The 25,845-nt window shown below is 34.2% G+C and overlaps 1 protein-coding gene and 1 long non-coding RNA gene across 3 annotated transcripts in view; one reads left to right on the top strand and one right to left on the bottom strand.

Annotated features, from left to right (window-relative positions):
• The window catches only part of Nadk2 (NAD kinase 2, mitochondrial), a 41,134-nt gene continuing 15,289 nt past the window's right edge, over positions 1-25,845 (bottom strand). Inside the window, exons 5-13 of one of the 2 annotated variants that reach the window (XM_042690618.1) lie at positions 22,413-22,496; positions 20,139-20,275; positions 14,885-14,963; positions 12,734-12,799; positions 11,483-11,578; positions 7,909-7,964; positions 7,762-7,815; positions 4,665-4,788; positions 1-2,129 (exon numbers count right to left, since the gene is read on the bottom strand). In XM_042690618.1, the coding sequence (XP_042546552.1) occupies positions 1,991-2,129; positions 4,665-4,788; positions 7,762-7,815; positions 7,909-7,964; positions 11,483-11,578; positions 12,734-12,799; positions 14,885-14,963; positions 20,139-20,275; positions 22,413-22,496 (835 nt within the window). In that variant the 3' untranslated portion in view covers positions 1-1,990. The remainder of the gene's footprint in view (positions 2,130-4,664; positions 4,789-7,761; positions 7,816-7,908; positions 7,965-11,482; positions 11,579-12,733; positions 12,800-14,884; positions 14,964-20,138; positions 20,276-22,412; positions 22,497-25,845) is intronic. The other variant, XM_042690619.1, reaches the window with a different exon arrangement.
• LOC122117011 lies at positions 1,268-25,750 on the top strand. Its single transcript, XR_006149055.1, has 4 exons — positions 1,268-1,352; positions 11,749-11,762; positions 12,929-12,932; positions 25,739-25,750. It is a non-coding gene; the product is annotated as an uncharacterized LOC122117011 (long non-coding RNA).

Genomic DNA, 25,845 nt, shown 5'->3' on the forward strand with positions numbered 1-25,845 from the left:
AAATATGTAGTTAAAAAAAGCAATTGTTTAATTTTATTCACAGTTGTCATTGAAAGGTTAACTCATCCATAAAAGACATTTTTGCTATTGTAACATCCTTTTTGTCTCATCTCTTACAAACAAATCTATACCAGGGAGCAGAAGTTATGTCACAAATAGAGCGTAAGTATTTGTAATACCTTTAAGAATATGGCTTATAACCAATTTCACACAGCAAGCTACCTATTAATAACTTACATATTAACAGATCTATGGTAGCATATGGACAGATTTCCTTGAGATACTGGGATAGTGTGTAATTTAACTTTTTCACAAAATGATATTATACATCATTTTTTCTAAATCAAGCTACAAATTAAATCCAACCCCGGAAGAAACACTAATTTTTATTTCCATCTAATGTATAAAAAATTATTTGTTCTGTCTAATGTTAATACTTGTAAGATTCTTCTGGGCAATCTTACATGTATTATTTTTCAAAAACTACAGCAGAAATTAGATCCAGCCCTAGGAAAACACTAATTTTTATTTTCATTTCATGCATCATGTAAATTATTTGCTTTAAGGGTCTATGCAAGTACTTAAGAAAAACATTCTTCCAGATATCCATCAAAATCTAGAATACCTTTTCAAATTAATATTTTTTAAATAGTGGTAAGAGAAACATGTTAATGATAAAAAAAACTAAGAACACTCAATTTGACTAAGCATCCTAGCATCACAAAATTTGATTTCTGAGCTCTTTGGCTCACATTCTATTAGGATAGTGTCATTCATTGGTGTACCGAGCACCTGACACAGTGATGTATGGCACAGGGTGAGTGTTCAATAAATACTTGTCATGAAAACTAAAACACTCATCAGCAAGTGAATAAACTGAATAAATGGCATAAAAATACCATTTCATTACTCAGAAATAGAAACTTTTCCTGAAAACTCTATTTACTTATTGTAAGTCAAGAATTAAATAAAAATAATATCCTCCAAAATCAAAGTTCTCATAATGGAAAAAGAAAAAAAGACAAGCCATGACATTTTATCCTATAAAGCTACTGTGCAAATTTTGGAATATGAGAACTACATTACTGAATAAATCAATTCCAAAATTAATGTTTCATGCATTCCCTAAGAATCCATTCTTTTTGACAGTACTCCTAATAGTAGTGAGAATACTTCTTAAAGATTTTACCACATTCCTAATAGAAAACATTTCATCAATTCATCCTTTTAGTACCTAAATCAATGTTACAGTTGCAAAGATGGAAGGGGCCTCTTAACTCAAGTAATTTCTCAAAAAATTGTTCTAAAATAGCTAAGGGATAATACATTTATAAAAGCATCATGATTTGACTGTATTTCATACAGCGTTATTGAAATTAGCCAGAATCAAAGTCTTCATCTATAAATAATTTCAAAAATGATTAAAATGTTTTAATCAATAGTCATCATTATGTCCTGGTATTAGAAAATTTTAGCACATACAAAAACATTTTCCTACTTTAATTAGGTCAATGTCAGAATTTATCAAAACTTGTCATGATAATCAAAAACTTTAAAAACTTTACTTTTAGGTATTATAAAAAATAATGCACTAATCAAATGATAGGTATGTCCCATTCCACTGTCTAGGAAGACAAAAACACTCTTATAGTTAAATCTCAAGTCCTAAACATTTAATCCTTTATTTAAACTCACCTCTCAAAATTTAAAGATATCAATATTCTTGGTTACCAATTACAAATAATACAGAATTTCTCTGACATCAATTCCACTCCATTTAGTCCATCCCATGTTCTCACACAATGAACATCTTTCATCTATCAGAATCCAACAAAAGAGTAATGAAAATCCCACCTTCTTCATCGCTGTGAGCCCAGAGGGCAACCAGTCTCAATAATAAAATAATGTAGGCTTAATGACTGGCCTCACGACTATTTCTGCAGTAAAAATCAGTTTCCAATAATCCAAGTTTGTCACTTGAGGAAATCTTTCACTGTTCTAGAAGTACAGTTCGAAGCTCATCTTCTTTGTTGATCATCATGGAAGCAATTGCTCCATCATTGAACTCAAAAGAAGTTCCTCCATCCACAACCATGCAGGCATCCCAACAACGAGAACGAACACAAACCCTAAGCAGAGGAAAATGTCTCATTAAATATCAGCAGTTTTCACCCCAAATGTTAGTATCTAAAAAATTAGATCATTTAATGGCTTTAATAGCCAAGTTGCTTTTTGTTATGAATTAGTGACTAAATAATATGGATGTGTTCTTAAAGACTCAAAATTTAAATATCCAGGCTATCATCATCCAATCATATATTGTCAGTGAACAAGTAGAGACATGATAGAATTCAAAGGCTATTTTCATGTAATTGTTGGTTTTTTTTACCATTATAAGTATGCCAAGTACTGATCAAAGGGTTATTTTCATGTCAAGTTTTTACTTAAGGATTAGGTATGTATAGAGTAAGCACAAAGTATCAATGTAAGTTCAACAAACTGTTCTGAGTGATTGCTCCTGCTTGCTCCTTCTGAAGCACACCTGCCATACTAATTTTTAACATCTTAGAATAACTGTATCTACTCTTAAACTTCATACAAATAGGGTTTAGCTTTGCAAGAAGGTATATAGGATAATACAGTTACAGTCTTTATTTTCATTCCCCAGATGGCCTATTATATATCCCCTTTCGTAAAGTGTCTAAGACTTTTGGCTTTTATTATGTCGATTGTCTTTTTATTGACTTGAAAGATTTTATTTTTTAATTAGCATCTCACTATGTAGTCCAGGCTGACATTCATCTTTCATTCCTCTTACCTCAGCCTCTTTGAGTGCCTAAATTATAGGTGTGCACCACTACAACTGGCTTGCAGGAATTTTTATATACAAGAATCCCTCCAAAATGCTTGGTATCAGTAATGTCTTAGACGTCAGATTTTAGAATATTTACATATAAGTAATAAGGTATTGTGGGGGATGGAACAATCTAAACCCAAAATTAATATGCTATATATCATTAGATATATAGCCTGAAAGTAACTTCATAGAGTATTTCCTCTGTACCTACATATTGATTGTGACCTATCATATGCATTTACATGTCAAATTTTACCCTTCTGGCATGATACCCATACTCAAATACTTGGGGATACTATAAGCATTACAGATTTCATCCAACCTCGCTTATCTCAACTATCTCTCACAGCATCTTTCTTGCTTTGTATCTTGTCTTTTTGTTGTCTTAACATTTTTTTTATTACTGGACGTTCTTGATTCTACCAATCTTCTGTTGTTCCTGTTTTAAACATGTTTTGTTTTGTTTTTTTAAAAAAACGTCTTTTCAACCACCCAACCATGAAGCCTTTCTATTTCACTTATTAGCAAAAGTTTAAATGTAAGATATACGTGTCTTAGAAGGAGTCTTTGTAGTCTTAGTATACATTTATTAATTAATTAAAACTCAAGTAAATTTTAGATAGGTCTCTTTTTAGTGTCTTAACTGGAAAAAAATCAAATGTATACTTATTTTTTTTAAAAAAAATCAATCCTACAGATAGCATTTAATAAGTAAATTATTCTTTGCTACAAGATACAGGAAATGTTCTCATTATTTTGTAAATTTTCTTCTTAGTTTGGAAAGTTGGCCAGCCTTTAAATAAGAAGTCATTTTCAAAGCAAAAGCTGAAGCAAATTAATTCACTTAGAGGGAGAACAGGCTGCTTTCAGGGAAAAGCTGAGAGAAGTAAACCCTACTCTAACTTAGCTTTCATATGAACATCCTGCATTTAGTCTACATTTATGACAAAGAATTTGTCATATGAACATCCTGCATTTAGTCTACATTTATGACAAAGAATTTGTCATATGAACATCCTGCATTTAGTCTACATTTATGACAAAGAATTTGCTTTCTAATCAATAATTTGCTTTAACAGTAATTAATCTGTTCTTACTGTCACAGGTCCTACTGTTGCAACCAGATTCAGTTTAAATGAATGCATCTAAGCCAGGTGCTGGTAGTTCACGCCTGTAATCCTAGTCAGGAAGCTGAGATCTGAGGATTACAGTTCAAAGACAGCCTGGGCAGGAATGTCCGTGAGACTCAATCTACTCAAAAGAAAAGCCGCAAGTGGCACTATGGCTCAAGTGGAAGAGCACTAGCCTTCAGCACAAAGAAGCTCAGGGACAGGGGCCCAGGCCCAAGATTTCAAGCCCTAAGACCAGAAGAAAAAAAAATGCATCTAGTGAAACTAAATAAGTACTCTTAAACCAAATATGTTCCAGCACTCAGTACGCTGAGGCAGGAGGGCTATGAGTTCCACATGCCAGCCTACGCTGCATAGAAAATTCACCTCAACAGCAGTAAAGCTACATAGTAAAAATGTGTCTGTTTTTTAGATTGAAAATTTAAAAAAAAAAAAAAAAAAGCTTGACTAGTAGGACATATCTGTAATCCCAGCATTCAGGAAGTTGAGGCAGGAGGATCCCAAATTCAAGACCAGCCTGGCTACACAGAGTGTAGCCAGCTAGACTACAGAGTGTTCACAGCTAGACTACAGAGTGAGACCCTATCACGAAATCCAGAGCTGAATAAGCTAACAAGTGTGGCTTATACTGAGTGAAAGAAATTAAAAGCAGTGACAAGTTAGTCCCAGATGCTTACTTGGAAGAGAAACAACGCTGACGACTACTTGAGAAAACTCTGTTTGCTATTGGTTCTCGAATACTGAAAAGTATTTTTGGTTCTTCTGGACTGTAGAGCAGTGATTCATTATATTCATTTGTTACTGTAAGGAAAAAATAGTAATATTGGTACATTCAATATCTCAGAAATACAAATTAAAGACTAACTGCTACCTCCATCATAAAAGCAATCTGTTGCAAAGATCTGCTTGAGAGCGGGTTTCCTGGAACTCTCCATACATAGTCCATTAAAAAAAAGTCTTACAAATGAGTATCAGGTTCCACTATTAGCCCACAAAAGCATACATCACCCACAATAGAGCAAAGTACAGTTAGGAAAAGGGGTCAAGGGAGCTTATTATGAAGATGGTCATTAAAAACTACAAGAGCAAGTTAGACAAACAAAAACAGAACTAGAGCTGCCACAGTGTCAAGTGCTTTCCAGAGTATCATGGAAGTGTTCACAAATAGTCTTAATGCAAATGAAGTCTCAAACAGTGTCAGGTAAAATGCTTTATCTCTTGAGTCCATCATTACTCAAGATATTTAGAAATCTTCTCTCAACCAACAGGCATGAACTTTGACATACAAATTATCTTTAACAAAAATTAGTTAAAGACAATTGTGTAAGCTGGACAGGACATGTGCCTGTAGTCCAGCTATTCAGCCTAAGGCAGAAAAAAATGACATGAGCCTAAAAGTTTGAGCCCAGCATAGTAAACAAAATGAGGTATGTTCTCTTTAAAAATAAGCGGCAGGAACAGTGGCTGTACCTGTAATTCCAGGTAGTTGGTGGCAGAGCCTGGAATGATTACAGTTTTAAGGCCAGCACTAATAAAAATATAGCAAGACCTCATCTCAATCAACAAGTTGGATGTGGTGGTATGTGAACTGTGATACTTACTACCCATATATGAGGCTAAGAAAGTAGATTGCAGTCCAAGGATGGCCTGGGAAAATTAGCTCAGGTGGTAGAGTACTGATCTAGCAAGCATGGCCCTGAGTTTAAACCATACCAATGAATGAAGAGATGGATGAATGATGAAAAATATTAAAAATTAAATTTTTAAAAAATGACAATTGTACAAAGAAATTCAAAGGTTTAGTTGAGCATCACATGTTTTTAATAACAAGTCTCAGATAATCTGCCATATTACAAAGTATCATTTGAATTATAGATGCTCTGTTTTATGAACTCATGACAAGTTGAAAATATTGTAAGCTGAAAATGTTCCTAATTCACCTAAGTTACTAAACATTATAGCAACACAGAATACAAGAGAGTATCTGTGTTTATGGTTTTAACCTGTGGCTGGCTTAACCTGTGGCTTACGTACTGCCCGGGTCGTGAGAGAGCACTGTGATGTCATTAGCCCAGAAAAAAGACAGTCAAAATCTTACCAGAAGCATATCACTTTTGTACCATCATAAAGTTGTCTTTTTAAAAAATCTAACTTATTTGCAAATATGAAACTTTGCCTCCTTGGGGTATTTTATAAAAAAATATGCTAGCTCTGAAAGACAACTTCAAAGGAGTTTTTTTCTAGAAATGTCTATAATAGTAATTATGCCATTGGCTTGCACTATTGCTTCTGAAAATAGCCAAAGCATCAAGACAGTATATTCATTACTGTATGTTTCTTAAGATATAAGCCTATTTGTATGATACTAAGAGTTGATTATATAAAGCAGATTTGATACATTTGTAAAAGTCAATCACTATTCTTTATTATTATTATTATTTCTTTTTAGTGCCAGGACTGGCACAGGAACGCAGGAACTCAGAGCCTTGCATTATCCCTTAGCTTTTTCTTTTTTTTGTTTTTTTTGGTCGGTCGTGGGGCCTGAATTCTGGGCTTGGGTGCTGTCCCTGAGCATTTCAGCACTCTACCACTCGAGCCATAGCGCCACTTCCGGCTTTTTTCTTTTTGTTTATGTTGAGCTGAGGAATGGAACCCAGGGCCTCATGCATGCAAGGCAAGCGCTCTACTGAGCCACCTTCCCAGCCCCTCCCTTAGCTGTTTCATTCAAGGCTGGTGCTCTACCAGTTAAGCATGCCTCCAGTTCCCAATCAGTATATCCTTTTAACATATCTAACATTATATGTATCAGTTACCTTATATGTATCATGTTTGCCTTTTTAATTGATATATATATACATATATACACATGTTTATGAAGTACAAAGTAATATTTTAATCATCATATATTAGACAATAATCACCTTGGTGTAATAGCATATCTACCATCTTAAACCTTTTTCTTTTTCCTTTTTTAATTGACAGTACTGGAGTTTGAACTCAGGATGTCTAGTTCCCTAAGCAGGCCCTTTACCACTTAAGCTACTAGCCCTTGTTGCTCTGGTTATTTTTGAGATAGGGTCTCACTTTTCTTGCCTGCACCAGCCTGTATTGCAGTTTTCCTCTATGCTTCCTACATAGCAAGGATAGCAAGCATGTATGTGGCCAGCTTTTTCTGTTGAGATGAGGGAGAGTGTCATGAATTATTTGTCTGGGCTGGCCTCAAACCGTGATCTTTTCAGTCTCAGCGTCCTAAGTAACTAGAATGGTAGGTATCAGTCACTATGCCTGGAAACTTAACCATTTCCTATGGTTATGTTTTTTAAGTGAATTTATATAATAAAGAACTGATTATTGCATGGGCCTAATTTTCCTTTTTGATACAATGTAATGCTAATACTAATAATCCAAGATTAATATAACCTTCATCTCAAATTAAAAGAAGAATATCTTAGAAAGCTAAAATGATAAAAGTGAAACCCCAGGTAAGCAGAGACATACTACAATGGCATGCCTTTCTTATCTTCTTTGCAAAATAGCGATTTTTGCAACACAGTCCTATTTCTACGGAAATGTTTAAAGTTATGGATGGATTATAATCCATATCAAAATTCACAGTATGACTTCAGCTTTGCTCTTTATATTGCTTACAGTTCAAAACATACAGTATCAAGAACATGTATATGTCCAAAAAAATTATTTGCTAAACAACTATAATTGTCAAATTAATATAGAAATAAATTAAACTGTTAATAATTAATATCATTAGTCACTAACCTTTCTCTACCAATTCTTTGTTCAATGGAAGATTCAGATTTCCTTGTCGCTTTGCTATTAAAGAGAAAAGGGAGAAATATCTCCATTAAATATTTTGCTTTGTATAAGTTAATATACAATAACAACTATACATTATATATTACTCACCAATATTTAAAACATCTTCCACAGCCTGAGTTGCAACCCTATTGATATTGAAAGACCTAAAAAAAAAAAACACATACACAATTTGTTCTTGTTTTAATTCTAAAAACATGCTAAAAATGAAAAATAATCTAAACAGATAAATAGAAAGTAAGAAATTAAGACAGCTACAAATAAATACTGTAATCTGATTAATAACACAGTGGCATGAGTAAGGGCAAAGCACAACCTCCTATACTGTTATGAATCTAGAAACTATACTTGGAAAACAATCATATACTAGCAAATATTAAAATGAATATATTCTCAACCTAGCAATTTATCTTAAAACATACCACTTCCACATAAAATATACAAAGATATAAACAAGAACCTTTATGGAAGCACTGCTGGTAACTTCAGAACAATTCAAATGTAGCCATAGCAGGCTGGTAATTAAAATATAGCTGGGCATGGGTGGCTCACACCTGTAATCCTAGCTACTCAGGAGGCTAAGATCTGAGGCTCCAGGTTCAAAGACAGCTCAGGAAGGAAAATCCATGAGACACTTATCTCCAGTAAACCTCTCAGAAAAAGCCAGAAGTGGCACTATAGCTCAAGAGATAGAATGCTAGCCTTGAGTAAAAGAGGCTCAGGGATAGCATAGAGGGCCGGAGTTCAAGCCCCAGGACTGGCAATAAATGAATGAATAAATAAATAAATAAATAAAATATAACTATATATACTATGTATCTAACCATTATAAATGTTTATTATATATTATAAATATAACTATTATACATATTATATATGGCTATTATACACTATGTGTATATAACTATATAGATATATCACTATATAACTATATATCACATATGTAATTATATTATGGTGATATATAATATATAACCAAAATGTTAACCTAAAAACAAAAACACATTAATACTACAGATAGGAAATGAAAGGAACACCACTTTTCACTGCCTTTTTAATATATACATTTCTTTAAATTAAAAAAAGTTTCCTTGAAGGTGAAAAATGTAGATGTCTGATACCTCATTCAACTACCTACGAACATTATCAAACTCTAGATTCTTTTCTAGTATTTCAGTTATCCTAAGAAAAGGTTTAAAAAACAAAAACACAGAATGTGTTTTGTTCTCATAAAGTTCACAGTGGGCACTCCTCACTGGGAGGTGGCTCTCCTCCATGTTACATGTTCAGAGAGTTAGGCTCCTCCCATCTTATAGGCCTTCTGTCTTAAACAGAGCTTGTAAGGCTGCTGTGCTCATCTGCATCAAGCTGCAGGATGAAAGACCATGGAGAGTACCCATGGGAGACTCGTGAGCCAGTCTTGGAAGGGGTGACCACCATTCCATTCGCATCCCTTCAGCTAGAATTCAATCACATGGTTCTAACATAAGAGGTACTAGAAAATAAAGCCCAACCTGTGGCCAGGGAAAAATGTGCTTAGACAAATCCCGTCTTCACATTTCTAAAAATTGTTCCACAGTAACAGAATATGGGGTTTCACCACATAGCAAGTGTCTCTGAACTGTCTCATTATTTCTATCTTCTGCCACTGTGAAACAAGGTTTTGCTCCATAAACTGAGAGGTAAGATTAGTACAAAGAAGAAACAAGAAGGGCCTGGTTCAATAACCACTGCTGCGGGTAATGAGTACATGGGAGTCAGTACACTGCTTTGTCTGCTCCTAGAAGTTAAATTTTTTCTACTGTAAAAACCTAAAGAAGCCATGCTGAAAAGGGAGGAAATAAAAGTAAATGAACACAGTCAATATCAGTTTGGGGATTTTTGTTTTTCTGAATTCAGGGTTTTGATACATAGTCCAGTCTGGTCTTGAACTTGTCATCTTCCTGCCTCAGCCTCTAAAATGCTGAAATTATAGGTGTGGACCAACATATGCAAATAAAAATACGTCCATAGCAAAGTTTTTGCTATTTTTGTGTGAGCACGTACTCATTTAAGAAAAACATATTAGTGGATAGATATTAGGTATTATGTTCTGCACACCAAAAATTAAGCTTGAAAAATATACACTAGTCATAACTTCAAGTTGCTCAAAACTAGTAGGTATCTGCATATTGATAGTTAATAACAGGATGTGTGCTATAATAATATAAGGAAAAATGTTCTGAGGAAAGACAAAAGGAGGGTTAGTTTATTGTGTTTATGAAAAAACTGAATGTTAATGACTTTCTAAAGAAAACAACATTTGAAAACTGTTCAGTTTAGTGGGTAGAAAGTATAAAGTGTTCAGACATTCAATGCAGGAAGAAGTTACATTGAAAAAAAAAAAACAAACAAAAAGCTAGGAGAGACCAGGGATGTGCTTAGAATTGTAAGTAGCCAGTGGTGTTGCTAGAGTGCTGATGGGTAGGGTAAGGGTAGGGAAGGCATAATGCCAGTAAGATACCCACAGCCATAGTTACAGGGCTTTGCATGGTAGACAAAGCTAAACGATCACAGTCAGCGGTCAATGAAAGTTTTAAGGCAGAGGACAGACATTGTCAGATTTATATATACTTTAAGAAGTATTACTCCATTGGCATGACAAATGGATGACAACCAGAATAAAAAGTGAGGCACAAAAAAATTCTAAATATTTAGGGCCTGGACCAAAGCAATAGCAGTAGAAACTCAGAAAGATGGACAAGGAATTGAGAACAATGCACAGAGTTGAGGGACTGAGTTATATGGAAGGAAAATGAAACGTGATGATTGAAAGGTAAGAACAAGGTTTTGAACAATTGTGTTTTCCCTCTAAAACTTCGAGTAAACAGTGGCAGTGTTAAACAGTTTAGGGAACACAAAAAACAAACAAAAATACAGTAAATTGAGTTTCAAATGTTTGAATATGATATGCTGTTAATATCCTACTTAGTAGGTAACTTTAGAATGAGTGAGCACTCAGGAAAAAAGACAACTGCAGATCCATCTGGTAGGCATCTGCATTAGATGTCTGTCCTGTGAATCAGAAGAGATTACGTTTACGTTCAGGGAGGCTACAAGGTATTGTACACAGGATGCCTGCTTGTCTCCATGTGGACATTTAACATGCAAACATCTAATCTCTTTTTTGTATGGTACCTTATACTTTTTATTTCGTTACTATTTAAAATATCCCTGTCTGCCTTTCTTTCTTTCTTTCTTTTTTGGGACTTGCTTGCTCAAAGTTGAAGCTCTACAACTTAAATCACAGCTCTACTTCTGCTTTCTGCTGATTAATTGGAAATAAGAGTCTTTTGGATTTGTCTGCCCAGGATGGCTTCAAACCAAGATCCTCAGATCTCATTCTCTTGAGTAGCTAGGATTACAGGCATGAGCCGCCAGTACCCCACTTAAAAATATTCTTAAATTTTAAAGTATATAATCCTCCAAGACACTTCTTTCCTTTTATTTCTTCATAAATCTAGTGCAATTGGTTCAATAATGATGAAATAATGTTGACTGAGGCAGAACCTAAGCCGCCAATGTAACATCAGAGTGTGGATGCATGCATGAGTATTAGGTATCAAATAGACTGTTATTTAAACTACTTCACAAACTTTAATAAGCACCAACCCAAGTAACTCACCAGGCCTTTGATCCTGTGCCAGTACACAAATTGAGCCCTGAACTCTTCTGTTTTTCCCATGGTCCATCATCAAGTGAAATTTCATAGTAGGATGCCCTATAATTGAGAATATAAAACTCTTATTTGCTAAGCTTATGGTTCATAGTAAATAAAAGTCTTTTTGCAGCAGATTAAATCTAAGTAAGTCAACTTGACCAAGAAATATCTAACTTAGTAGGCACACATATCATGGTGCTATTCTAATGCTGATTAAGTGAAAAAGGAAGAAATATACATTCATGTTTCTGCATGCCTTTTTTGATCTATATGTTCCTTTCTATCTGTACTGGAGTATTTCAAATGTTAACTTGTATATCCTTGACTATTCTCTACTTCAGCTTCATTTCAGAATTCAAAAGGAGAAATAACATAATTAGATTAGTTTTATGGTGGGTAGTCCTTCATATATCTAAATCTATAATTCTTTGTAACTAATAGTTTCTTCTAAACTCTTTTTTTAAGTGATAAACTAATCTTTTGAATTGATATTAATAGCTATAAAGTTGTAAAGAATACTTCACAAACATGAAATCAAATGGATTTTCTGACACTAGCAAAAAAAGATATTATTCTTTAACTCAATGCTTGTAATAAACTATTCAAAGAAGTCTGAAATATGTAAATCTACTTTGTTAATTGTTACTTTACCTTCTTTGTAAAATGGTGTCATTGATCAACACTGGATTTTTTTATCCAGCATATAAAAGGTAACAGTAAAATTTTATTAAAATACAGGTTTTCAAAACAATGATAATTACTTAACATGCTTGTAAACCTTAACAGTTTGTGGATAATTTATCCTTTTATTCTGGCCCATTTTTCTCTTGAAAGCTCTTAATTTGTCAAGGATTTTTACATGATAAACTCCTATTCACATTCTTACAAAAATAAAAGATAGCCTGCCTGATATTCACATTTAATCTATTTCACAGCTTACTAATAGCTTCCTGGGAAATGCATGCGGAGAACCTATCATATACAGACACAGAAATGGTTACTACTCTGCCAAAATCAAGCAAAAAAATAGATTAAAGTTGTGGGGGTAAGGAGAAAACAGAGTAGAAAAGAAGAAAAGTATAATCAAGTGAGAGATATTGAGCCCAAAACTATGAGAAAATTTAGTGTTAATCTCACATGCAGGTTTATTGAGATTAGTCAATTTACAGAATTTTATTTGGGGAAATTATTTTTTAAGGCAGCAATAAAACTCACAGTCCCTTTAGAGTGGGTATACTTCTTCTTAAATTGTCCACTGCTACAGCCCAAGAATAAGACATTCTAGGTTAGAATAAGAGAAAAGAAAAAAATGGGCTTTTAAAAATGTTCTTAAATCTAAGAACATTGTAAGTGAGGACTAGTATTGCTGCGCTTCATATTTTTTTGAGGAAAGCACTTAAGTTTTTGGAGCATAGTGAAGCCTCACTATACAGTTTAGAATCAGAAATGATAAGCTTTATACAGTTCTGGTGCAACCAAATCAGATGACCTGGGGAAGTTATCTGAACCTTCCAAACACCAATCATTTCACTACTTTTCTCACAGGCTTACTCATTTGCAATAACCTGAGATACACAGGCACCAATAAATGTTCTCTTTCCTTTCTGCCTAGGATCTTATATCATAATGTCTTTAAAAAATAACTGACTACTTCCCACATAGTTATATTCAATAGCACCAGAAGCCAACCTATTGCTGGCCATATCTTGGTAAAGACACACTGTGAGACATCAAAGAACAAAAAAGGAAGCAGTATCAGGTATCAATCTCTGGGACCTCAATGGCTCCCCAAAATCTATCCTAGTTTTCCTCTTTTTATGAGTTATTTAATCTTTTAGTACATACAAAGTATAAAGCAATGATAGTAGAAGCTCTCAGCAGTCACAATACCACCCTTGTGATAGGTAAACAGAGTAAAAGAAACCATAAAACGGCTTGCCTAGGATAAACATGAACTCAAAGGGAATTTACTTTTGTCATCTCTTTAATGAACTTTCTCCAAACTCATTTAAAGTTGTTGCTCTCTTGTCTGTCTTATGTCACTGGCAGTAATTATTAGACTCTGTCTCTAATTGGTTACATTTTCTCCTCTTCTAATACTTAATAGAACCAATTATTGCTTCAAACTTGATATGCAATAAAACAAAAATGTTTACATATAGCAAAGAAGCCTTACTATGTTAAATATATTTTTCAACAGTAATGTATGTATGAGTTGCCTTTAAAGATTTTACTTCTTTGAGGAACATTTAGTTTTAACCCGTTTAAATTATGTATTCCTCTCCAAAATGTGTATCTTACTCATCTTTGCATTTCTAGGGATTCACATTTGTATATAATAGGCACACAATATATTTTACTGAATGAATTTAATATTACATATTTGTTTACTATTAGCTGGTAGTTAAAATGTGAATTATCTTTCAATTATGACAACTTTTTCTCATACAAAGTCCTTATAAAAAAGCCAGGCATTGGTTACACACACCTGTAATCCTAGCTACTCAAGAGGCTGAGTCCTGAGGATTGTGATTCAAAGCCAGCCTGGGCAAGAAAGTCTGTGAGACTCTTATCTCCAATAATCCACCCGAAAACTGGAAGTGATGCTGTGGCTCTAAGTGGTAGAGCACTAGCCTTGAGCAAAAGAGCTCAGGGACAGCACCCAGGCCCTAAGTTCAAGCCCTACAACTGACAAAAAGAAAAAAAGAAACAGAAACAGAAACAGATGCAACAAACAGAATTATTAAAAGTTTCACAAATTCAAAAACCTAGGGAATCATCTACATGGTTTACAAAGAGCTACAGAGTTCTAGTAGTAGCAGGAAAGTGGGACATAAAACTTAACTCCGAGCTTCTACCTCTACTTTAATTATAATGTAAAGTAGAGGTTCTAAAGCACTACAAAGAATTAAACTAACTTTACCTTATTTTAGTCATTTCATACCTAGTAATTAAATCACAAACAGTTTTCCAAGTCAGGTATAGCACTAACTCATGCTTGCAATCTTAGCTACTCAAGAGGCTGAGATCTGAAGGGCTGTGGTATGAGGCCAGCCAGGGCAGAAGAGTTCACTAGACTCCATCCCCAAAAACCAGCAAAAGGCTTTTTTGTGTGGCTCAAATGGTAGAATGCCAGCCAAGCAAGCATAAGGACCTGACATCAAACTCCCTTAAGAAAAAAAAAATCGTAGGGTTTCACAAAGTGTTTTTATTACAGAACATTCTTTTCCCTTAATAAGTATTAGCATGTATGCTAGCTTAGAAAATATTGCATTAAATAATATCTGCTAATTATACATTAAGAATATATACTTAAGAATACTAAATCCCATACACAAGACTTGTAGACTTTAAAAAAAAAAGTACCTGGATGATAGACTCTCCCCAATGAAGACTTCATTTAGTGCTCTCACGGGCAAAAGTTGGGGTCCTGAAGCCTCAGACCCTGCAGTAATAGGGGAGGGGGAAATCCAAGACAGCTCCTTGAATTTTGGAAATATTACAATAAAAACTTATTTGACATTAAAGCTTTTATTTTTAATCATATTCCTTAATATAGTTAACATACAAATATCCCTTAACATGCCAACAATATAGCCTTAAAAGTCACCTAGCCTTATCCCATGACACTTGAATCTTTACAAAATAAAACTTAATTCTTTTTGAAACCAATTTTTTCAAGAGTGATACAACAAATGTAAACAATTCACAATATCCTTATCACTATCAACTTAGTTTCTCTGGGAAAGATTCAAAAGTGGACCTGGTCAGTTGCTTCTGAAAAAGTACAATCCTGGTATTAGGCAGCAAATGACTTGCATGGCTCATGTTAGGAACCAACTTAGATACGTTGAAGGATTAAGATTTTTTTCTCAATAGAGAGTTTATAATGTTTTAGCCATAATAGTGTGATAGAAATGGTCACATTTCCCTTCAATATTTATAACATATGCAACCTTTTCTTTTTATAATCTATAAGATATATATACAGTATAAGTACTTTTCCTTGATGAGTTAAAATCATTTTTACTAAGGCCAGGAATAACATAAGGATTTCCATTCTCCCCATTCCTCAATGGCACCAGTAGCTGATGTATTGCATTCAAATGTCTCCAGTAAGCAAATATTACATGGAAGTTCACTTGTCTGCTTCTTCCACAACTTTTCCTACATCAATATTTAAAAGTCCATCTCACTTGGGACAGGCAGCATATTCATACCCTTATGAATATATACTCTCCATGCCAGGATTGATGGGTAGATTCCCCCCTTATTTTTTCATTGGCCTACTAATTATTCAAGAGTGTTATTTCTTCCCAGTATCTGCATATGTTCTGAGATTTTTTTTTTACTATTGTGGTTAAACAGAATACATAATATTCCTATGATTTCCTACAATATTTTGAAGACTATAGTCCTTACATTAAGATCTTTTGATATATTTGGAGTTGTATTTTTGCACATCAAAAGAAACCATTATCAGAACCAAAAAACAACTCACAGAATTGGAGAAAATCCTTACCAGTGCTATAATAGATGAAGGATTAATTCCCATCATATACAAACAGCTCAAAATGAAGTAGAAGTGTGGCTCAAGTGATACAGTCCCAACCACGAGTAAAAAAGCCAAGCAAGAGTACAAGGCCCATAGCCGGGTGCTGATGGCTGATGGCTCACGCCTGTAATCCTAGAGATTCAGGAAGCTGAGATCTGAGGATGGCAGTTCAAAGCCAGCCCGGGCAGGAAAGTCCATGAAACTCTTATCTCCAATAAACCACCAGAAAACAGGAAATGGCTATAGCTCAAGTGGTAGAGAGCTAGCCTTGAGCTGAAGAGCTGAGGACAGCGCTCAGGCCCAAAGTTCAAGCCCATGACTGAAAAAAAAAAAAAAAAAAGGAGTACAAGGCCCTGAGCTCAAGCCCCAATACTGGCATATACAAAAACATCAAACTGAAAAAAACAAATAACCTAATAAATGAACAAACTGAACAGTTTCAGAAAAAGAATGAAAAGGCTAACAAGTACATCAAGAAATGTTCAACATCCTTATCCATAAAGGAAATGTAAATCAAAACTGCACAATGATTCCATCTCATCCCTGTCAAAATGGTCATCATCAAAACAATAACAAATGCTGATGAGGGAGTTGGGAAAAGGAATCCTTGTATGTCAGTGGGAATAAAAATCATTACAGCTTCTATGGAAATCAGTATGGTGGCTACTCAAAAAAAACTAAAAGTCATCTCACCTAATGACTTCAGCATACCACCCTCACACATATATCCAAAAGAGAACAAATCAGTGACACCTATGTTTAATGCAGCTGTGTTCACAACAGCTTCACTGTAGAATCAGTCACAGTACAGCCAACAACTGAAGAATGATGGATAAAGAAAATATGGTACTGTATATACCAATTACTCAGTCACAAAGAAAAATTAACATATATTCCATGAATGAAAATGGGCAGATCTGAAGATCATCACATTGAATGAAAATATGCTAAACACCAAAGGCCAATTACCACATGTTGTTGTGCATTTGTAGAATACAGACATAAAATGATGATGATATGTTAATGATGATAGTTATGGTAATAGAACATGAATGTAAAATAACTTTAAAATAGGATCAGCAGGATCCTATTTATATATGAGGAAAAGATCTACTTTAAATCTCATTAATCAACTCAATCCTCTGCTTTCATACTAATTATCTAATCACAAAACTGTCAATTTATAACTTGTTTCATCTAATAGAATATGAAATCATACATTCGATATAAATTAATAGTTTTCTATTCAAGAGAATGGATTACACAACTATTATTTGTAATTTTAGACACAGAACACTTACACCAGTAAAAGAGACTGCTACATTATAAAATTCTTGCACATCTTCATATTGCTAGGCATTTTCAGGTCATGTGACTGGTAATGAAAAGTAATGAAAAGACCTGGCTCCTACTACAGCTTTAGGACCCTCCATGCTCTGTATTTTTCTCCCAGTAAGGTAGAAAGATCAACCTAAGACTCAAAGGCCTTAAAATATGATAGGAGCCACTATTTAGAAGAAACCTGGGCTGCTTGAACATCCCATGAACAGTGAGATAATTAAAATAATTTTTTAATTAAAAAAATAAAAATAAACCCCCCTTCCCTTTATAGGGACACTGAGAACACAAATGAATTCTTCATTGTAACATGTACATAAATACAACCTAGGTAAGTATAAGTTACATTATGTAAGAGATGTGATTTCACTTGTTCCATCCATTTTATAAATTGAAAAGTTTTTAATAATTTTTTTCTTCTTTCTTCTTTATTCTAAGTTGAAAGTTAAAGCAAGAAAAAGAACTTCAGTAGTTTATGATATGTATTTATAGTTTGAATTTTGAACCCATTTTTGGAAGCTTCCTAGGAAATGTTTCCTGCCAACTTGAAGAAAATTTAAATAGAAAATGTAAGTTGTCATAGCTTACTTGTAGACTTATTACATGCAGTTCTGATCAAGCACACTCAGGAACAAAAACAAAACAACATCCTTAACACATACAGCTCCAATTATGCAGGAAGGCTCTCAGTCAGTCCTGGATTATCAGTTTTATTTAAACTCTGCATCCTGAGCATTCACAGTGCCCTCAGTGGTGGGCTCTCTAAAACCTTATACCAATGGATACAATAGGTCTACTGTACCTTGAATGTCTGTAAATTTTTCCTAAGAAAATGAAGCTATAAAACCTAGTAAGAAGAAGTGAATTGGTTTGATAACCTTCTAACAAAAAGAAAAAAAAAGGTAAACACAAAAAATGGTAAAACACTATGCAATTATTTATAGCAACAATAATAGCAATATAATAATTGTAACAGTAATAATGTTCAGTGTTGTTATTATGATCCGAACTATTCTGGTTCCAGAACCTGGTCCTTCCACTCCCTTCTCTGTGTTTCATCAAAACATACTTTGTTTTGAAACCTGCTACCACTAATTACACTAAACATTAATTCAGTTCATTGCCTAAATTTTGAGAAATATTCTTATTTTGCTTTAATTTGAACATTTTTTTTCTAGAACTACCATTAATCAGACTGAACATCTTGCATATAGTGCCAAGATTAAGAATACATCTTTTGTTTCTTTTATGACCATATCAATATATTTATGACTATACTCTATATAACAATCTCTGCTTTCTAAAATTATATAATATTGATACAATATGGGGTTTTTTTTGACACAAAGTCTTGCTATGCAACCCAAGCTGGCTTGAACTCTGGATCCTCCTGTTCAGCCTACCACATGCTGGGATTATAGGCACCACTATTCCTGGCAATTCATCATCTTTTCAAGGTAGTAGTAAGTCCTTTCAAGTGTAAGAGAAAATAAAATTTCCAGCTATGATTTTTTAAATTAACAAAACATTTATTTCCAAAAACAACTGAAATTAATATGTATATGTAATTCTTTAGTTTTATCTTTTTAAATTACTTTTAAGTGGAAGAGAATCTTTAAAACATGATATACAGATATACTTGATATATTCTATATAAAACTATAAATCATCATTTAAAAAAGTCCTGGAAAAATGGATGTCAGCATCAGGTACCATACCACCGCAGAGATAAAAAGCAGGCATGTAAAAGAGCTTTTCCTGATAAGTTTACTCAGAAAAATGAAGCATCAGGAAAAAATAAAATCTTTTATAGTCCACAAATACCATTCATGGAAAATTTTTGCACCATGAGAGTCTGAGACTTACTAGAAAAAGTGGTAAAATAGGATTAGTTAATAACCCATAAATTAGATTATAGCTGATTAATTCATCTTAAAAGAAGCTACAAACTGCCATTTGCTAATATTATCCCCAAAACACTTTAAACACATCTTAGGACCAGTATACAAAATTTCACAACAAAAACTAAAAAAAAAATCTCACAAAGTTTAATCAGAAATTATAACTCAATATAAGTATATGAAATGTACTATTATCAGATCTTCAAGATTATATCATATTATCTTTACTGCTTTTTTTTTCTGGTTTTATTTTGCAGGGAGGCGGGGGGCGGTTCTTAGAGAGAAGGAAGGTGCCAGTATTATGGATTGAACTCAAGGCTTCCAGCTCTGGTTCAGATTTCTTGCTCATGGCTGGAGATCTACCGCTTGAGCCACACCTCCAGTCTGATATTTTACTGGTTAATTGGAGAATAAAGATGGAGTGTTGCAGACTTTCCTGCCCAGGCTAGTTTTGAACCATGATCTTCAGTACTTACTCATGAGTAGCTAGGATTATAGCTGGGAGCTACCAATACCCAATGTTTGTTTTTTGACATTTCAAAGATTAAAATCAAGAATTCTGACCATTAACTACCCTGTCAGGCCTTTATAATCCCTAGCTAATTAACTATTTTCAAAATCCATCCTAGAAAACATATGCAGTATTTCTTACTTTGAATTCTACCAAATTTTACAAAAAAAAAAAGCGGTATACTACGCATTCTTAAGTGTTGTTAGTGGCATCAAAAATAAATTAACTATTAATTACTGCCTCAAAAAATCAGAGGTCAAAGACACTAGAAGTTAAATATTACCCTCAACTAGTTCTAATTCCCAGTCCACCTACTTTCATCATCAACTCTTTCGATGTTGAAGGCTCTACTATGCTGATTCAAACTTAGTTGCTGTTCATGAAGGTCCACAGGTACAGGGTTTATGCCAGTCCCTTCAAGGTATAACCTGATACGCTGCCTCCACAACCACCTTAGAAAAGTGAAGGAAAAGAAGGTAATGTCAAAACAGAATACACTAAAGATAATACATTATCATAACTTCATCAAATAAAAAGCACATATTACAAAGCTAGTTGTTCTACAAATAATTATATCAGAAAAACTTTAAATCCACAGGTTCTTGCTAAAGACAGATTGGGATATTTCTTCCTCTTTCAGCTATAATGGATATATCCCGTGTTTGTACAAAACTTCCAAAGACACTTGAATATAAGCTAAACTTTTCATCCATAACCCTTTGTAGTCCAAGATACTGAGCTAGAGCTAAGCTTATGTTTTACTCACCAAAAAAATATTATACAAAAAGTATCATGAAAATACGATCTTGTTAAGGTGAGTGCAATAAACAAAAATCTCCACAATATTTTATAAAGATGGTGCCTTTAAAATTAATAAAGATATTAAGAAAAAAACATTTTATTATACCTAAATATCTAAATGGTATTTTTTATAAAAGTAAATAAAAAGAAGTTATATGTAGGTTTAAAAGTAATATCAATAAATCAAAAACTCATGAAACAGATATGCAAAAATATAATCTTACTTAGTGATCATGTTAGTCATTTCTAAAAATGACAAACTTCTGAGGTGAAACTGAAGATACTGGCAGTAAAGTGATTAAAGAAAAGTCAAAATTTTGGAGATCCAACTACAAAGGAAGAAAAACATGTAATGTTCTACAGTACAGTAAGATAACCATACTGATCAAGATTTAATGAATGTTCCAAAATAGAAGATTTTTTTTAACATTTCCAAGTGCAAAAACCAGATAAATGTCTGAGACGATAAACACATTAAATTTCCTGAAATGATCATTATACATTGTATACATGTTCTGAAATGCAACACTGTATAAGCATAATTACTATGTATCAAAATAAAACTAAATCCTTAAAATGATGTAATATACTTTCACAAATATCTGGCAAAGGCCTCCTCAAGCTATAAAAAGTAGCTAAATTCGGCTTTCATATTGGCCCAGCTATATCTCACCTTTTGCCTCTACTTTCTCCATTTATGATGATCTGAAAACAGTGAATCATACCTGTAACTTGGGAGGCAGAAATCAGGAGACCATAGTTCAAGGCCAGCCTAGGCATAAAGAGAGACTCTACCTCAAAAATAACAAAAGCAAAAAGGAATAAGGATCAAGTGGTAGAGCACTTTGCTAGGCAAGTCTGAGGACCTGAGTTCATCCTCAATACCACAAAAATAATAATAGTAGTAGTAGTAATAATAATAATAATTTAAATTTTAAAGAATAAACAATCCCATCCACACTGCTTTAGAAAGACTTTATAAGTGCCATGTGCTGGTGGCTCATGCCTGTAATTCTAGTTACTCAGGAGGCTGAGATCTGAGGATCACAGTTCAAAGCCAGACTGGGCATGAAAGTCGGAGATTCCTATCTCCAATAAACTAAGAAAAAGCTAGAAGTGGAGCTCTGGCTCAAGTGGCAGAATGCTAGCTTTGAACACAGACAGGCTCAGGGACAGAGCCCATGCCCCAAAACCAGCAAAAAAAAAAAAAAAGACTTTGTATATAAGACAGATACCTATCAACCATACTCCTGGTATTTGACTTACAGATGTAGGCTTTCTTAAGCAGTGGGGATAGAGTGAACAGAGGGTTAGATATAAGACAGCTAAGTGTGACTACTTTTTATAGTTTGAAGAGGTTTTTAACCCAGAAATCTGTGAAATTGAATTAAATCTTTTAAAAGATATGTTTTTATTTTTACTATTCTTCCTTCATTAATTACTAGATAAGGGATTGTGTATAAAAGTTATAAGATCTCAGAATATGAACTAGCAACTTTCTACTAAACAGCTAAGGACATACTCCGAAGTTAAGAGAGTAACTCACTGAAGAAAAATCTGTTTGAAACCATAACTCAAATAACATTTGTCCAGGTTTCTTCACCTTATTCCAACTGTACTAGGTGAAGGTAAGGCAGATGGGTTTGGGCCTCAGCTAATGTATCAAATTTTATTGCTTCTGTTGTAACTAAGGAGTAATCCAAATGTCTAGACATTCTGGCTTTAGTAGCACTAGTGGCATATGCTTATTAAAAGTATAATTCTTTTTAAATTGCAAGAAATTCCTACCTGAACTCACCACGATAGAACTTCTGTAAGGCTTCTGGGAAGGAATGTGTATACCGAACAGGAAGACACAAATGACCTTCAGACCTTTATTGTAAAAGAAATTTTTGGGTGATGAAAGAAGGATATAATATAATTAAAAACATCTCTAAATTATAAAAATCAGAGGAAATTTCAAATTTTCTACTCTATACTTCATTTTTTGCCATAAATTTTGTTTTTTTCAGTAAGAACAAAAAACAACCGAAGAGAAATAATAGTTTACTTCCAACTATAATAAGCAATATAAAATAATACTGTTTCCACATTATAGTAAAACTAAAAATAACAATAAGCCTACAGATTATTTTGTAAATTTATCTCATTATTAATAACTGGATATAATCTAGTTATAAATTAATTAGCTGTTACCTTTGGACAAGTCCTTTTATTATCAATTTTCTTATTTCTGATTAAATCACCAACCATGAGTGGTTATTCTAAGGAATAAAAGTATTTATGTGAAAGTATAAGCCCTTCTTACAAGCCCTTTAAGATATCCTTAAATGAAACAAGTACTGACAATGGTTAATTCCTTCATTTATTTATATCACAGATGCCATTAAAGGACAAATTAGAACAAATCATTGCAAATTGTAAGATGGTAAGATTCCCTACTTCTATAGAAAGAAAAAACATATTATACTTAATGATATCTAGAAAAGTTAATCATTATAATTTATATAATTCTCTGGTACAAAAGGAAAAATGAGGGTAGATAATAAATGTAGTTACCAGAAACAAAAGTTTTACAAAGTTATAACAACTACATTTATCTACAACTTCTACACTATGTGGTCCAGGATGGCCTCAAGCTCTTGATTCACCTGCCTCAGCCTTCTAAGTGCTGTAATTACAGAAGTGAATCACCATCTCAACCTATTGGGGTTTTGTTGTTTTGTTTTGTTTTTAGTATTAACTGTTAGTATTTTACAACAGTAAGTCTATGTGGTATCAACAATCATTTGATAAAAATAGTATCTTCTGAGGCTACTGCAAGTCTAATACACTGTAGAAAATGACCTCTCATGAAGTTTCTATTGGCTTGAGCTGCAGCAGGCTTCTGAAGGCTTAGCTTGGCTAACAAGGTTGCTCAAGGATGGCAATCTAATGCTGCCTATTGGCAGGAGGCCTCCATTCCTCTCCATGTGAGCCTTTTCAATTGCTGCTTCAGTGACCTCATATCATGTGACAGACAGTCCTTAGAATGAGTAATCCAAAAGGAAAATTCAGAAGCTGCATTATATCATTATGACCTGGCCTTGGAATCTTCACATTGTCACATCACATGTGATCACACTATGTCCCATGGGGACAGGGGAGGAGCACAGAGCCACATCCATGGATAAATACTAGAGGTGACCTTGGAGGCTGGCTTCCACAGAGCTCTATCCAGTAATATTGAACAGTAAGCATTCAAATGTCAATTTACCAGCCTCAACAGAGGAGGCATGCAATAGAGAAGAAAAGGACATACAGTGAAATGGCATATTCATTTGGATGAGCCTGTGTGAGTGAGCCATCTGGAAATAGAGGCTCCAGTCCAAGGGAACTCTTCAGATGCCTGCAGCCCAGCTGACTCCTGATGGAAGTTCATGACAGATTCCAAGCCAAAACCATACAGATAAGCTACTACTCAATTCCTGACACAAAGAAACCACAAGAAAGAAATCATCATTACTATTATTTGAATCCTCAATGTTTTAGAATGGTTCATTACATAACATTTGATAATACTACAGAAGAGGAGGATCCACAGTACTGCTTAAGGAAACACAAAGCAACCTACTAGGAGGCCTAATACACCTAGCTGGATGGAAGAAAACAAAGAACTTCCAAAATGCTATTCTACATGGAAAACAGGAAAGATAGAACTGTATCAAGTCTGCTCACCAATTTCAAAATCCCCATAAGTTTGTGAACATGAAGCTGGGTTTTTTTTTTTTTTTTGGGGGGGGTCTGGTCGTGGGGCCTGAACTCTGGGCCTGGGCGCTGTCCCTCAGCTCTTCAGCTCAAGGCTAAGCTCTACCACTTGAGCTACAGCGCCACTTCTGGCTTTTTTCTTTTTGCTTATGTGGTGCTGAGGAATCGAACCCAGGGCCTCAGGCATGCAAGGCAAGCACTCTACCACTGAGCCACCTTCCCAGCCCCTGAAGCTGGTTTTTTTAAGGAAAAATATAGCCCAATAAATTATCAAGTATGATCAAAAAAGTATCTCTTCTCTTAATGATATATAGTCTATTAAATTCTAAACTCCAAATTTTGAAGGCAACCGAAAGTTAATTACTGAACCAATGATTGCATAGAATATTTAACTAAGTCAAAGTCCTAGGCCTGCTCTCTAAACTCATTTAACATTTTTCAAATGTTTATTATCTACTGACTGTATGTAAAACTATGCTAGGGATAGAGAAACTCATATATAAGGTTAGAGCTCAAAACTGAGAGTTCAACAAGAACACAAAGAAGCAGAAAGGCATAAGAGCTCTGTGCACAGGTAGGTACAGTCAGAGCCCAGGACAGGCAGAGAGACTCAAATGAACAAGAATTACTACAGTAAAATTTTACATTCCATCTTAAAGGAACGTTGACAGTAGGCTTGGCAGAAGCACATTTTAAAAGCATGCAACAAACATGGGTCTTCTAGAACACTCTCTCTAAATCATGCACTATCTTACATGTCAACAAATCTTCTCATCAGAGCAAGAGCATCCCCCAACTATGGTATTAGTAGCCAGCAGATGCTCATACAGTGCAATTCTGCACAAAGCCTTTAGGAAGGATTCTAGGCTATCTTAAAAGGAAGTGTCTGTGTGTGTAAGTGTGCATGCATGCACATGTATGTATGTGTGTGTGTTCTAGTGCAAGGGTCATTTTTCCTGAAGAATGTACAAGACCTGAAGACTCCATGGAAACCAGAAGAACAGAAAAGCAGTAGATGGTGAAAGATCACATATATTAACTAAGGATTTGCACTGGATTCTAAAGATCATGGATGAACCATAAAAGACTGTATAGTGCAAATACTTCCTAGAGTACAGATTTATGGAAAGATAAGAATAAAAGATGGGGAGATACTGGGAGGTATGGCAGTAATTCAACCACTAACATTTGTAAAAGCCTTAGCTACATTTATTGACAATGAAGATGGCAAGCAGTGGACTGCATGGTAGAATTCCTGGAACACAGAACTAGTTTCATAACAAGGTGAGGGAAGGGAAGTCACATCAGCAGCACAGGTGAATCATGAAGAATGAGGCGGGTAAAAAAAAAAAAAAAATCATTTATAGGTATGTTGAAATTTCAAGATGTCATGAATGCCAAGGCAGTACAGATATAATAAGGGAGATGTTATCATTAAAAGATTCCCAGAAATCAAGTAATGCAAGAACTACAA

Source organism: Dipodomys spectabilis, unplaced genomic scaffold, assembly GCF_019054845.1.
Source record: "Dipodomys spectabilis isolate Male_0828 unplaced genomic scaffold, ASM1905484v1 ptg000138l, whole genome shotgun sequence".
Lineage (NCBI taxonomy): Eukaryota > Metazoa > Chordata > Mammalia > Rodentia > Heteromyidae > Dipodomys > Dipodomys spectabilis.